The 16,590-nt window shown below is 41.0% G+C and overlaps 1 protein-coding gene across 2 annotated transcripts in view; it reads left to right on the top strand.

The window, feature by feature from the left end:
* Positions 1–1,027: 1,027 nt before the first annotated feature.
* The window catches only part of LOC133445691 (glycerol kinase-like), a 42,754-nt gene continuing 27,191 nt past the window's right edge, over positions 1,028–16,590 (top strand). For both annotated transcript variants that reach the window (XM_061723045.1, XM_061723044.1), the window contains exons 1-7: positions 1,028–1,241; positions 7,987–8,060; positions 10,873–10,979; positions 11,111–11,188; positions 13,529–13,608; positions 14,623–14,760; positions 16,446–16,555. In XM_061723045.1, the coding sequence (XP_061579029.1) occupies positions 1,188–1,241; positions 7,987–8,060; positions 10,873–10,979; positions 11,111–11,188; positions 13,529–13,608; positions 14,623–14,760; positions 16,446–16,555 (641 nt within the window). In that variant the 5' untranslated portion in view covers positions 1,028–1,187. The remainder of the gene's footprint in view (positions 1,242–7,986; positions 8,061–10,872; positions 10,980–11,110; positions 11,189–13,528; positions 13,609–14,622; positions 14,761–16,445; positions 16,556–16,590) is intronic.

Raw genomic sequence — 16,590 nt, 5'->3', positions numbered from 1 at the left:
CCCATAATTATCGTAAATCATCTGTAAATATCCATCTGTTATTCTTTACATACTAGTATTTCTTATTATTTATTTTTATTCTCCTTCTTAATATTGTATATACTGTTTATAGTGTTTTTATTATTACTGTGTGATATTGATGCCTCTTGTTTTCTGCACTATTCCCTTTGCTGCTGTAATCTGCAAATTTCCCCTCTGAGGGACTATTAAAGGATTTCTTATCTTATTTTATCTTATCGGTTATGGTTTGCTTAATACCAAAATAAGTAAACCCTTAATATTCATGAGTTAATCATGTCATTAGGTTAAGCTAAAAACACAAACAGCTAGGTCTTATTTATTGTATTTTACCTTTTGATCTTCGCATCGGCGTTTTGGCCACAGGCTCCTACGGGGCTTTAAAATGGCCTGTTTCCTCTGGGCAAAAAAAATTATGTTCCTCAGGATTTCGATTTGTACACCCGTACACACAACAGCTGGTGGGCATGTTGTTCTTCTAAAACGTTACTGCAACTCCAAAAACGCAACTTAAGAAACAAATCTTCCCTCGCTCTAGTCAAACTCATACAACTTCTTCCGCTTCTCCCGCCGCAACAATGCGCGCGCATCCTGTGATGACGTAGGCTGGAACGCGGCAAATTACCACTTTATTCTCATATTATTACAACTTTATTCTCGTAATATTACGACTTTATTCTCATAATATTACGACTTTATTCTCGTAATATTACGACTTTATTCTCATAATATTACGACTTTATTCTCATAATATTATAACTTTATTCTGGTAATTTCCAATTTGTTTTTGTCTTAGTTTGGCCCTAATCCTCCGTCGTAGGGCTTTTCCAGCAGATGTGTAGGGGCCCCTGGCCGTGGCCCCCCCGGGCCCCCGCCTGGTGGCGCCACTGAGCCGGCTCCGGGAGGGAGATCCGGGGGGGACCCGGAGGGGGATCCGGGGGGGAGGGACCGGCCCGGAGCTCGGCCTTCCCCACACGTGGAGACGTGACCGGTATTAAAAGAAAACAACACGCCGCTCGGCAGTCCCTTCTCCGGCTGCCGGTGGTGAATCTCCTCTCTCCTCCCTAGGAAACCTTCTCCTCTCTTATCAGAGCAGCCGCTCACACTCCAGGGGAATCCTCCAGAGCCACCACAGCCTCGCATTACCGCAGCCAGAAGAACTCAGGACGATGGAGCCGCTGGTCGCTGCCATTGACCAGGGAACCAGCTCGACGAGGTTTCTGGTGAGTGACTGTTACGGCTGATTTACCCCCAGGGGCCCCTCGACAGGGGCCCCTCCACAGGGGCCCCTCCACAGGGGCCCCGGCCCGCACCGACGCGCCTTCTGGACTAGAGAGAGTTTTTCTTGCCACTGTTTGGTTTAAGGTTTTTCTCTCACTAGGGGAGTTTTTACCTGCCATTGTTTGTTTTTATGTAATAATTGCTCGGGGTTTATGTTCTGGGTCTCTGGAAAGATCCTAGAGACTTCTGTTGTAATAAACGCTATATAATAACATTGAATGGAATTGAAAACACTCTGGGATGAGATCTGCGCGCTCATTTCACCCCAAAACACTGATTTCAGACGTTTGATCAATGCAAATATTTCAGGAGCAGATGATCAGGTTTGATCAACTGCTCCTGCAGTTTATAACAAGACGTTAGGACACGTAATTTAGATTTAGATGTATTTATTCAGCACAATAAAAACAGAACAAGTAACATACTAATGTAAAAGATAGATTGGTAATGTGCTCGGCTGAGACAAAAAGCCCAAGGGGCTTAAATATAAACGAGGTCTCTACCTGTAAGATACAGCAAGAGATTGTACAAAGATGTGCAGAATACATGATTGCAGTCTAAAAACAAAGCAAATAAACAGCAGTATGAATAGAATACATGGATCTACATGATTTAAGAAAAAATTAAATGTGTCCTGAGCTTCTGTTTAAAGTTATTGAAAGAAGTACAGGTAGATGAGATGCTGTATAGGTGTTCCATAACTGGAATAACTGTTATAGTACCATTAGTACCAGTTATAGTACCAGGTATTGCTGTATAACTGTATCTGATGGAGAACTGACACAAACCAGTAGGAACTTCGGGAGATTTAAATATTAACTTGTCTTGTATTAAAATGGTGCATATCACTGTTGAACTGAAACAAAATCTTTACATGGCAAAGAAAATTAAACTGGCAGGAACAATACTTTGAGAATAAAATTGCAGGTTTGATATGTATTTAACTTAATAATTAGAGTATTGTATATCCATACTTTTGTGCAGCTCGCCCAAACAAACCCAAAAGCAGCTTTCAGGAAAACATTATCCAATCTATGTTTGACTACCTTTTATTCTAATAATTCAAAGTTGTTATTTCAGATTGTGCATGATCAAGATATTTCATTGTATTATTTTCTGTGTATGGGCTTCACTGTTACTGAAACTACAATTAGAGTTTCATAACTATTCAAATTATACATACGGTACTTTCTTACTGTGGAAGAGAAAACCGGCTTTAAGAGAAGGTCTGGCTGGGATTGAAGCTTCAGAAAGACATGTATCCTGACTGGACTGGGCACTGGTTTCATATTTAGCATCAAGCTACTATCAGGATGAGCAGAGGGTTGTTTCTTTCTGTATTTGCAAACTTAACACGTTATATTATAAGGGCAAAGTCCAACAAGCTGCTGGTTCCCAACACACAGCGTTAATAGCAGCTTAACACATGACACGTTTTATAAATGGTTAATGCATTGAAACTATTTTTGTGTAGAACATATTTTATTTTTTGGAGCAAAATGTAAATAACTTCTCTTTCATTTCTATTTTACACGTCAAGACACAGAATACAAAGTAATCTGGTCTCTGTCCCTGGAAACCATGGTTTATTTAAAATAATCAAAGCCAAAATTCAATTTGAGAAAAAAAACAACTACGTATGATTGAATAATTTCATAAATTGATTGATTGAGTTATAAATTCTTATGATTACAGTAAACGGTTATTGAGTAATTTGCAGAACTACTAAAAGTTTACATAACATGAGTGTCTGCTCTCTGTATGATGCTATCGGTCTCCCACATCATTTTGGAGGAATTTTGTACTTTCAGGTTGACATGTAACTGGTGATGAACTACGTCTGAACTTCCTCTGTCTCGGATTATGCTAAGATGTGTTACAGTAAATCAGTAATTTTTTGTAAAGAATTGACAGGAGAAAAGGAGATTGTTGTAATTTCAACATTGATCAGTTGGAAAAATGCAGTTTGTGGTCCATTAGAAACTTGGTGATCTTTGGAATACTTTAAACGTATCTTGAATGTTAATCTATACCTGACATTGCCATTGATATTTTCTTAATTAGTGACTCGTTCTTTCCAAAAGGTCTTTGACCCTTCGGTGAAACCACTCATGCTGATTGGCAGAAAACACAGTTCTGGCCAGAAGTTGAACTTTAACCTGGAAAGTTGTCTTAAGAGTTTTATTGCAAGACACTAGTGACAATAAGTTACTGTACCTCCGTCACAAGCTATTGGCAATGCTAAAATAAGTGAGTTACTGTTAGTGCATCATCCTCGCTTATTCAGTTAGAAAATTATAAATATTGTTTAATGTTGGCTTTAGCCAAAATGTTTAATTATCAGGCGCCACATAATTAAGTGGGTCATGTAAATGGATTTTCTTAGTTCACCTGCTGCCCTGGAAATATACTATTATTGATAACATTTTTAGTAATTACTGAGGAACGTGCAGAGTATTGCATTTAGTGTAAATAAATCTTGGATGATTACAAACATCCACATGACTAGTTTTGTAATGTGACAAAAAAACATGTGGATTTAATTATTAATATACTATGAGTTTTATTATTATTGAGGCAAATTAATATAAACAATGCTTCTATATTTTAAAAACTGCTGGTGTGCCCCAGGTGTCGGTCTTAGAGCCCCTTCTGCTCATCATCTAAATACTAACCCTCAGACACATATTACCTAATATCAGCTTCCCTCCCTATGCAGATGACACCCAGCTCTACATCTCCCCTTTCTGACTGCCTTCAGTAAATCAAAGCAAGGTTGTCCTTGAATTACTGAAACTTAACAGTAATAAAACGGATGTTGTATGCGCTCACACAACCCCCACTCTAACCAAATCACACAGTTTGTCCACCAACATGGACGGCTCCTCCATCCTCCCTTCTCCTCCATCCTCCCTTCTCCTCCATCCTCCCTTCCCCTCAGGTTGAGAGTCTGGGTGTCATCTTCAACAGCACTCTATTGGCGCTTTTCCACCAGCACCTACTCATCTCTACTCTACTCAACTTGGCCTGGTTTCTTTTCCACTACAATTCATCACCTGCAGCAGAAGTAGGAGGTTGGAGAAGCTGCTGTGATGTATTTGATTGTGTATCTAAATGAAGAACACAACAACACTAAAGATGTAGAACCTGGAGGAGATGATAGATGTGCTGCTGGATCTGTGACATGTGTTTGATATTAAGTTAAAAAATGAGAGTGAGAGAAGATTCAAGCGGCGACGCTTTTTAATTTTGTTAGTTTGTCTCGTTGCTGCTGAAAAGTCAGCTGGAGCCGTGAGCAGCTATGAAGAGACAGAGCTCCTGGTAGATCTGGTCGTTCCTTATCTCCGTCTAGATCTTTTTAATTCTCTCCTCAGCACCAGGTTTATGAACATCTGACCCTCAGAGTTGGATCATGAAACAGACTTTTGCTGCCGTTGCTGGTTGAATAAAATGAACCAGAATCCGTCAGAGTCTCTTTCTCTGATTTCCTCCTCCTGACTCAGACGTCTGACTCCAACCCCCCGACCAATCGGTGGCCTGTAGTGTGATGATGTCAGATACAGCCGACTCAGCAGCTTAGAACCTCGGCAGAATAGATACAGAAAAGTATCTACTCGGTACGTTAGACCCCTGGTGGAAAAGAACCAAACTGAGTGGAGTCGGGCTGAGTAGGAACTAGTGGAAAAGCGCCATATCATTTCAAGCATCACCCAGTCTGCTTATTCCATCAACTGACTGTGTTTGTCCCTCAGTCCACATGCTGCCACCATCCTCATCCACAGCCTCGTCACTTCTCCACTTGATTACTGTAACTCTCTTCTCTTCAGTCTCCCCAACAAATCCCTTCATAGACTGCAGCTCCTGCAGAACTCTGCTGCTCCAATCCTAACCCTAACTCTTCCTTTCAACACATTACCATGTCCTGCAACAGCTCCACTGGCTCCCTAACAAAGGAAAGAATTCATTCCAAGATACTGCTTCTCACTTTCAAATGTATCCATAAATGGGCCCCTACAGTGAAAAACACAACAATAAAAGAGAAATCACAACAACAAAATGGCAAATTAAAGAACACACCAGCTGTGTTTCTTGAGTTGCCATTGTGTTTTGTGTTTAGTGGTTGTGATTTGCACTTCAGACCCAGCGTAGGCCCCTCTTTATCAGTGTGGTTTGCTCCACTGTGCCACTCCCTCCACGTTTACACGTAGCCGGGTATTTACAAAAACGGATATTTTCCCCTCTACGTTTTCAAAAAAATCCTCGTTTACACGGACCCGCATGAAAACGCTCTTAACGTCATGCAAGCCAATCAGAATCCTGGAAAAACATCAACAAATGACACGTGTGTAACTTCCAGTTAAGGCTGATTTATGGTTCCGCGTTACACCAACGCAGAGCCTACGGCGTAGGGTACGCGGCGATGCGCACGTACGATGCGCGTCGCCGCGTACCTTACGCCGTCGATTGAACGCGGAACCATAATTCAGGCTTCATGCTGCTGGCTGACGCGCTCACAGGCTTGAATGAGCAGGAGGCTGGACGGGGGGGGGGGAGTTACTTTTAAGTGTGACTTTAGAATATAAAACAGGTAAAATACAAGAAAATATTGACGGTGGCCAAACTAATTGTAAACACAGGTCGCACACATGACGCTGGTGAGTTTCTGGTGCATAATGTGACGTTCTGAAGCTTAAATCTCCGTTTTCCTCCGTTTTCCTCCGTTTAGACGCAAACGGGAAAACAGAGTTTTTGAAAATCTCCACTTTGGCCGGAGTTTTCAGAAATGATCGTTTTTGGTGACTTTGAGCTGCGTTTCCGTGTAAACGAACGGCCAAAACGCATGAAAACGCCTCCGTTTTTGTAAATACCCGGCTACGTGTAAACGGGGCCTCAGGTCCTCCATTCTCCTTTCCTCTACCCGTTTATATATGCAGGCTCATTTGTTGAGCAGAAGATTTTCCTGGTGTTCAGAGAGGGTGAAAGTGGGTCTTTTTAGGGCTTACTGTACCCCTTTCTATACTGCACCCTTATGGATTAAAGTTAAGAAGGCCAGCATCCATAAATGACAGGTTGCGTACAACCATTGTCTGTATTTTGCTTGGGAAACCAAGATGGTCTAGTGCAAGTGAACTCTTTTGTAAAGTACAAGTTATCACTTTTCATGCTCTTTTGAGGCGATTGATGTTCAAATTCATATGTGGACTTAATAGCTCTTGTAATGCTGTTATTATGATGTTAACCAACCCAGTCCTCAGTGCTGTAAGATACCAGTCTGCTATGTGGAAACACACAGTCTAAATAAAAAGATTGATTGATATATATGTATATATGTATATATGTATATATATATATATATATATATATATATATATATATATATATATATATATATATATATATATATATATATATATATATACACACAAATTACAGTCTCACTTTTTTATGATTTGCTTTCAACAGTGCTCAGCAGTTTCAACAGTTTAATTTAATTGTCTTCCTTTAAGTTCACTTTGGCTCAAACAGCAACGGTGTGATTTGACACTGATGTATCTTTTGTACTTTGACCTTCCGGTTCACCTTGAATCTCTTGTTGAATCTCTTTGGAAGTTGTTCTGGGCCCTTTGACTATTTCCTCTGGCTTGTTCTTACCTTCCAATTGTCATCAATGTTCTTATTGGATCCATGTGCAGGCAGGTTGACAACAGTTCCATGGACTTTTTTAAAACATAAAGCTTGCACTTTCATACCATCCCCCTTTTGAGGTTTAGATGTGTTAGTCTCGTTGACTTGAGTGTTACACTGATTGATTTATACTGTTAATCAATTATCTATTTAAGGGAGTTACACTTTGAGTAATTACATGATCAGTTTGAGCATCTCCTGTAAGAAACAAAGGCTCGTCACGTCATTCTTGTGAAGAGTTTTAGCGTGTTTCTGTTTCCTCTTCCCTGTTGGCTTTTTTTACGCGACGTAAAGAGTTTTACATGATATTATTGAAAACTAATAGTGGTTCATATTTGTCTTATCAGCATTGTTGGTAGTTGCGGCTGCAGAGATGGGCTGCACTCTGTAAACCAGAGGTTGTGTTATATAATTAAATTAGCATTTTAAAAAAGGCAGCTTTTGTTGTTTTTTTTCCTCTTTGTTTTCATCTATAATGATCAATTCTGCTCTTCCTCTGACACTATTGTGTTTTTCAAATTATTTTTGGTCTGACAAAGAATTTCACTTTTAGATATTTCTGTCTCAGAAAATTTGAATATTGTGATAAAGTTCTTTATTTTCTGTAATGCAATTAAAAAAAACAAAAATGTCATACATTCTGCATTCATTACAAATCAACTGAAATATTGCAGCCTTTTATTATTTTAATATTGCTGATTATGGTTTAGAGTTTAAGATTAAGATTCCCAGAATATTCTAATTTTTTGAGATAGGATATTTGAGTTTTCTTAAGCTGTAAGCCATGATCAGCAATATTAAAATAATAAAAGGCTTGCAATATTTCAGTTGATTTGTAATGAATCCAGAATGTATGACATTTTTTATTTTTTTTTTATTGCATTACAGAAAATCACAATATTCTAATTTTCTGAGACAGTCCCGTATTGCTTTTACATTGTTGTTATTGTATCTTTGGACTCTAACCTGTTTGTCTGTGTGTGTTTGTTTGGTTTTTAATAGGTATTTAATGCAAAAACAGCTGAAGTGATCAGTCACCATCAAGTAGAGATAAAGCAAAGTTTCCCCAAGGAAGGGTGAGTGTCCTGAGATTCACACATCACAATCCTACTGTCCTCCTGCAGCTAACGCTCCACTTTGATTGGATTGAGTTCAGTTTGATTAAGTTCTGTAATAGTTTTCTTTTACATCCCCAAATGCAAATGACTGAACCTCAATTTCCTAATCACAATCGGACAACACATACTGTATGTAAATTGCTTGTTTAGATGATTATTGACTATTCTACTGCTGTCTTTCTGGGTTTCTGCATTTCTTTGATTCCGGTTTTATCTAAAAGTTTCCTGTTTTTCAGCATCTCATCCTGCACCATTTTGCTAAACTTCCACCTTTTACTGACGTTTTGGACACTAATCAGTGGCAGCTTGTGGGACGGGGGACTTGTTGTTTCTCAAAAGTTTGAACATTCATATTTATTTTACAGTGTTTTTAACACCCGGGTAGAAAATGCAGGCACCTTGTTCTCATAAACCTAAATACAAGGGAATCCTGATCACCGTCATTGCAAACATCTGTATAAACGCTCTCCTAGAAAAGAGTTACATGTGGACAGGTTTATTAGTACAGCACAATTCAACACAAGGTCAAAGTGCTTTACATCAACATTAAAAGTGGCAAGACAAGATTAAACAGTAAATAACAAATAAAATGAAATAAAATGATAAGAAAATAGTTAAAATAATAAAAAGCACCAGTTGTTATAAAGTAAGGGCAGTAGATTCAGCAGGTACATCTCATTCTTACAATGGCAAGAATTATGTTTCTATACGGTCAAAACGTACATAGACCGGGTCAAATACAGTATTACAAAAGTAATCTGTAACAATTCGTACAGTGAATTAAACCAATTTGACAATTCCATGCCACAATGCCTGTTTCCAGGTCTAATTTCACACAACTGATGAGAATTATGTTTCTATACGGTCAAAACGTACAAAGACCAGCTCAAATACAGTATTACAAAAGTAGAGTTAGAGTTGTAGAGTTATATTGTTATGAAGATTGTTTGGTTTAATTTACATTTACATCTACATATTATCACTTAATTCTCTGTTTGTATCTTAATAAACATTTTATAACTAAAATCAAAAGGGATATTGACACAATCTTCATCTATTGTATGCTGCATCAGGACCGTTTATTCCCGGCTTGCTCAAAGGTTGTGGCAAAGCATTTGTCAGTAAATAGGGATATGCTTTAAAACGTTGATGAAACAACAAAAACAGCCTGGCTAAGACTTTTGCACAATACTATGTATGTATTTGTCACCAACAAGGTGGGGCTGAATCCACTTCTGCATCGTTGTAACTGAGATACTTAGCTGTTTCAGCTTTCTCATGTACTAGCATGAATTGTAGCAAAATGTAGAAGAAACTGTGGCTAAGTTTGGTTAAAGAATGTAACCAGACCTGCCCCGTGAGCACCAAAGCCTGTTTCTTCTCTAACATCAGTCCAACCATCCCAGACTGAGCGGAGTGGTCTGGTCATGAGAATCAGCTCCTATACACATGTTGTCTAGTGGGATTTTTAGACTTCACGTGTTAAACCCAGCCTAAAGCCTGATTTATGGTTCTGCGTTAAACCAACGCAGAGCCTACACCGGGACGCCGTCGCACTGCATATAATGACTCTTGTTTTAAGTGTAATGAGATTTTTTTGGACTAAAAATGAGACATTTTAACTAGAAATAAGACAAATATTCTTGTTAAGATTTTGAGTTTTTAAAGTGCGTGAACCTTCAGACTTCTCTGTCACTCCATTTCTCCGCGCTGCAAAACCCCACAGAGCGCTAGTTGATACTTTGTTTAACTTCCGGTTTTTCCGGTGACAGTGAATCAAAGAGATGAGGACAACTATTGTGCAAAAAACCAAAACAACAACAAAAAAGAAAAATCACACACACATGTCCCTAAGACATGCCTGAAGAGCCTTTGTGAATAGCTAACAGACAGGAGCGGTGGTTATTTGCTCCTGTGCACATGTGGGATCTGGGTGTTCATGTGTGTGTATGTGTGTGATTGGGTCAGCTGGGTGGAGGAGAACCCCAGGGAGATATTTGGGTGTTCATGTGTGTGTATGTGTGTGATTGGGTCAGCTGGGTGGAGGAGGACCCCAGGGAGATATTTGGGTGTTCATGTGTGTGTATGTGTGTGTTTGTCAGCTGGGTGGAGAAGGACCCCAGGGAGATATTTGGGTGTTCATGTGTGTGTATGTGTGTGATTGGGTCAGCTGGGTGGAGGAGGACCCCAGGGAGATATTTGGGTGTTCATGTGTGTGTATGTGTGTGTTTATCAGCTGGGTGGAGGAGGACCCCAGGGAGATATTTGGGTGTTCATGTGTGTGTATGTGTGTGTTTATCAGCTGGGTGGAGGAGGACCCCAAGGAGATATTTGGGTGTTCATGTGTGTGTATGTGTGTGTTTGGGTCAGCTGGGTGGAGGAGGACCCCAGGGAGATATGTGGGTGTTCATGTGTGTGTATGTGTGTGTTTATCAGCTGGGTGGAGGAGGACCCCAGGGAGATATTTGGGTGTTCATGTGTGTGTATGTGTCTGTTTATCAGCTGGGTGGAGGAGGACCCCAGGGAGATATTTGGGTGTTCATGTGTGTGTATGTGTGTGTTTGTTTGTCAGCTGGGTGGAGGAGGACCCCAGGGAGATATTTGGGTGTTCATGTGTGTGTATGTGTCTGTTTATCAGCTGGGTGGAGGAGGACCCCAGGGAGATATTTGGGTGTTCATGTGTGTGTATGTGTGTGTTTATCAGCTGGGTGGAGGAGGACCCCAGGGAGATATTTGGGTGTTCATGTGTGTGTATGTGTGTGTTTGTCAGCTGGGTGGAGGAGGACCCCAGGGAGATCATGCAGTCCGTCTACGAGTGCATGGAGAGGACGTGTGAGAAACTCTGCCAGCTAAACATCGACGTCTCCAACATAAAAGGTGGGACACCTGTGGAGAGACTGGGAATAAGGATGAGCAAACTGCTTTTTGATTGGACACAAAGTCAAATTAGGAAATTAGGGTTGCAAAAAATATGTTTTATTGACATTTCTGTTCTGATTGGTTTCCAGCGGTGGGAGTGACTAATCAAAGAGAAACAACCCTGGTTTGGGACAAACAGACGGGAGAGCCGCTCTACAACGCCATCGGTGAGTTCTTTGGAAAAGGTCTTTTAGGATTTAAGGTAGAGATGTAACTAAATTCTTAGATCTTTCCAGAGACCAGAACATGAACATAAACCCCCGAGCAATTATTACATAAACAATGGCAGGTAAAAACTCCCCCAGTGGGAGAAAAACCTTAAACCAAACAGTGGCAAGAAAAACTCCCCTTTAGGAGGGAAGAAACCTGGACCAGGACCTGGATCATAAGGGGGTAGAAACCTGGACCAGGACCTGGATCATAAGGGGGGAAGAAACCTGGACCAGGACCTGGATCATAAGGGGGTAGAAACCTGGACCATAAGGGGGGACCCTCCTGCTTAGCTGGGCAAATTACTTGGACATCCTGCTAACAACACATTACAGTAATCCAGTCTAGAAGATACAAACGCATGAACTAGTTTTTCTGCATCACTCTGCGAGAGGATTTTCCTAATCTTTGCAATATTACGGAGATGGAAAAATGCTATTTTACAAACCTGATTAATATATGGTTTAAACGACAAATACTGATTGAAAACAACACCAAGGTTTCTCACAGTTGCACTGGAAGCCATCGCAACACCATCTAATCCCTTCCTCTGGACCAAGAATGATAACCTCTGTTTTATCTGAATTTAGAAGCAAAGATTTTCCGTACATCCAGTCCTTGATGTCTGTCAGGCTGGTGTAGTTGAGGACCCAGACGCAGGAGAGCGGGAGGCAGGAGTTCCAAAAACAGGGTTTTATTTAACAAAAAGGGCAAGAATCAAAAACAATGCAGAGCAGGATTAGCAAAAACACGAGCAAAAACCGAAGGACACATGGAGGAAGGAAACAGTACGGACCAACAGGGAGCAGGGAAAGACAAGACCAGATATACACAGGGGGTAACGAGACACAGGTGCGAACAATCAGGGCAGATGGAAAACAGGCGGGGCAGAACAGAAAACACAAACTGGGGGAAATGTCAGACACTGACCATGTCCCTAAGACATGCCTGAAGTTTAACTAACGGTTCTGTCTCATCCGGCTTCATAGACAAATAGAGCTGCATATCATCAGCATAACAATGAAAGTGTATGCCTTGATTCTGGATTATACTTCCCAACGGCTGCATGTATAAACTGAACAAGATTGGCCCTAGCACTGAACCCTGCGGAACACCATAACAGACCCTTGACTGTTCTGAAGAAACCTCATGTACATGAACAAACTGGAACCTGTCAGATAGATATGATTTAAACCAACGTAGAGCTGTCCCTTTAATCCCAACAACATGCTCTAACCTGTGCAGTAAAATGCTGATCTACAGTGTCAAAAGCAGCACTGAGGTCCAGTAGAACCAGTATGGACACTAATCCCTTATCTGAGGTCCAGTAGAACCAGTATGGACACTAATCCCTTATCTGAGGTCCAGTAGAACCAGTATGGAAACTAATCCCTTATCTGAGGTCCAATAGAACCAGTATGGACACTAGTCCCTTATCTGAGGACATAAGAAGGTCATTCATGACTTATCTGGCAATGATTATTTCCACTAGTCAATTAATGAGTGATTGTTTCTGCAATGCCTCCATGTTCGTTGCCATAGCGCTGCCTTGAAATGACACCTGTCCGTCAGTCTGTATTTAATCTCTTTCGGCATGTTTTCTGTAAACTTTTCCCATTTTTGGAAAATTGTCTAGCTATTATGATTCTTTTTCTTTTTTTCTTGTTTTTCTCTCTCGTATGATCTTCTTCTTTAGTGGGCTAGAGGTCGTCCTACCCCTTCCACTATCTGTATTGTATTGCAGTTACAAATTAACATTTACCACCGAGCTAGAAAGGCCTGAGATTCTACGTCACATGTAACTGATTTTATACAGGCAATCCAGATTGTAAATAAGTAGCTGACTGGCATTGAAATGAATTCCCATGATGTGCAGGGTGATGAGCTCCATCTGCTCATACATACTATTTCCATGTAAACTCGAAGGAAAAAAGTTTAATTCAGAATTATTTAATTCGGAATAATTAATTCCGAATGAAAAAACATCATGTAACCGTGGCCAGTGTGACCTTGAATGCAGGACTAAGAAGGTGGAAATCCATTGATCCAGTATTTCAGTTGCTGTGATATTCTTGTGTTTTCAACTGACATGTATAGGACCATTTAGATTTGAAGCAAGTTAAGATGTACTATTATTAATAATGAGTGGGAATGAACAATGTACCCCTTAAAAATCTGCTGTTTACAGAATGTACTCCTACCAGTGGACGCTCTACCAGAGAACAGAGTTTGCTGTGAAGCACGGAGCTCTTTAGCGTCACCCGTCCACGTGTGTCTGATCTCTGCTTTACTTCCAGTTTGGCTGGACCTGCGCACCCAGTCCACCGTGGAGAGGCTTATTAACAAAACCCCCGGCCAGAACAAGAACCACCTGAAGGTGAGCACACAGACAATAAACTCCATCACAGGGTATTAGTACAGCACATTAGTGAAACAATACTTCACTTTGGTAAAGAAGCATGACATTTGGCACAGATACTCTCCAAGGTCTATTCTTTTGGAAAAAGGCGCGTGCCACTCAACATTCCAAGATGGCGGCCCCTAAAATCTAAGTTGTCCGCCCGAAAACGTGCTTTTTCCTTTATAACTCGAAATGCCTTGGTTTTAAGCCCCATAAATATATTAAACTTTAATATAAAGTTGGGTATTGTGGACATTTTGGTACCAAGTCCAGGTTGAGGATTGAAAAAAAGGCCACCATCTTGAAATTTTGAGCAGCACACATCTTTTCCAAAAGACTAGCCCTTAGAGAGTATCTGTGCCAAATGTCATGATTCTTTACCAAAGTGAAGTATGGTTTCACTAATCTGCTGTACTAGTACTATAACAACAATCAATCTTACAAAATTCTCACTTTTCCGGGTATATACAAGTTTCTATATGCTGTATCTCAAGAACTGTATTGGATACAGACATGTACTTGGTTCCAAAATGTCCACAATACCCAACTTTATATTCAGCTTTAATATATTTATGGGGCTTAAAACCAAGGCATTTCGAGTTATAAAGAAAAAAGCACGTTTTTGGGCGGACATGTTAGATTCTGGGGGCCGCCATCTTGGAATGTTGAGTGGCACGCGCCTTTTTCCTAAAGAGTAGCCCTTGGAGAGTATCTGTGCCAAATGTTATGCTTCTTTACCAAAGTGAAGTATCGTCTTGAAAAAATGAGTTAACCTGCTGCATTATATAAGGATTGTACACTTGTAGCCAGGTCTTGCTATGCTTGAAGTTGAAATCCAGGATGTTGTTTAAATGAATGGAAGCATTTGACAACTGAAGCAATTTTCCAACATTATTTTGTCCATCATTATGTTCTTTTTATTTTATTTCATTTATTTATAAAAAGATATTTGTAAAACTACATTTCAAACCAATGCTGTAATCCGTGCAGCACAAGACGGGGCTCCCCATCAGCACGTACTTCAGTGCTGTGAAGCTGCGCTGGCTGCTGGACAACGTGGACGAGGTGTATGAGGCCGTGCTGAACGGACGAGCCATGTTTGGAACCGTGGACTCCTGGATCATCTGGGTAACACCTGCTCTGTTTAGTTATTTATTTATTATTTTTTTTCTTTTTTTTGTCTGCATGTATATTAATGGTTAATACCATGGTAAAAACCTGAGGCTTATATATATGCATTTTTAATATATAATATACTGTATATCATATATATTTTTATATATATATATCATATTTTCTGGACTATAAGCCACTACTTTTTTCATAGGTTTTCAACCATGCAGCTTATACAAAGGTGAACTATTCTGTGGATTTTTCTTCCACTGCTCGGGGCGCTCTAATCGGAATTAGAATCAAAACTAAGACAAAATAAATGCAGAGAAGAATACGCTACTTCTTCTTTAGCAGATAGAAGTAGGTAGAAGCAGATTTCAAACAGATAAATGTTTTTAGTCCTGTGTTTTGGGTCATTATATTGTTGGAGGACCTGGGACCTGCAGCTGATACTGGGCAGCACTTTGGCTCCTGAATGACACGCCCCAGAACATAACTGAGACTCATAACTGGGTTTCAAGTTGGGTAATCTTGTTTTGTCTTTGAATCGTTCATTTTTGTGATCTGCCGTGGTGAAGAAGGAGCCAGGCTGAAAGGCAAACCTGTTGATTCAGTCTACGTTCCCCCCCTCCCCTCTGGTCCCGAGCTGTTGGTAGTGACTGGAAGAAGAGATGGTGGATACGAGCGGACATGAGCTTCGTCCACAGGGTGTCAGGGTGAGAGGCTCGGTGGTCCGGGGCGGGTTCAGAGACGGGTTCTCCCTGGGGAGGAGACCCGGGAACCCCAGGACATGCTAGGGCCACTATTGGCACTTTTACACTAGTTCCTACTCAGCCCGACTCGACTCGCCTTGCCGTCGTTTCTCTTCAACACCCAGATCAGAAGTAGGAGGTTGGAGAGAAGCTGCTGTGGCGTATTTGATTGTGTATCTAAACGAAGAAGACAACAACACTAAAGATGTAGAACCTGGAGGAGATGATAGATGTGCTGCTGGATCTGTGGCTTGTGTTTGATATCAAGTTAAAAAATGAGAGAGAGAGAAGCTTCAAGCGGCGACGCTTTTTAATTTTTGTTAGTTTGTCTCTGCGCTGCTGAAAAGTTGGAGCTGGAGCCGTGAGCAGCTATGAAGAGACAGAGCTCCTGGTAGATCTGGTCGTTCCTTATCTCCGTCTAGATCTTTTTAATTCTCTCCTCAGCACCAGGTTTATGAACATCTGACCCTCAGAGTTGGATCATGAAACAGACTTTTGCTGCCATTGCTGGTTGAATAAAATGAACAAGAATCCGTCAGAGTCTCTTTCTCTGATTTCCTCCTCCTGACTCAGACGTCTGACTCCAACCCCCCGACCAATCGGTGGCCTGTAGTGTGATGATGTCAGATACAGCCGAGTCAGCAGCTTAGAACCTCGACAGAATAGTTTCAGAAAAGTATCTACTCGGCACGTTAGACCCCTAGTGGAGAAGAACCAAACTGAGTCGAGGGGAGTCGGGCTGAGTAGGTACTGGTGGAAAAGAGCCATACTGTATGTCTCTCAGATGGCCTGGGAATCCGTAGGCCGGGCCGAACGAAGTGGGCGGGAGAAGGAAGTCTGGGTTTCCCTGCTTAGGCTACTGCCCCCTCAACCCGAGTGGAGAAAAATGGAGATAGAAAATAAATACGTACGTATTTAATAAGTGTCTTTCTGCCCCCTCTTGTCCAGTGTCTGACAGGAGGCAGGAGCGGAGGAGTCCACTGCACCGATGTGTCTAACGCCAGTCGCACCATGCTCTTCAACATCCACACCATGGACTGGGACCCGGAACTCTGCAGGTAACACTCACTGACCATGTTCTCAATTCAGTCTC

The sequence above is a fragment of the Cololabis saira genome, chromosome 6, assembly GCF_033807715.1.
Source record: "Cololabis saira isolate AMF1-May2022 chromosome 6, fColSai1.1, whole genome shotgun sequence".
NCBI classification, from domain to species: Eukaryota; Metazoa; Chordata; class Actinopteri; order Beloniformes; family Belonidae; genus Cololabis; species Cololabis saira.
This window is presented reverse-complemented; position numbering and strand designations above follow the sequence as displayed.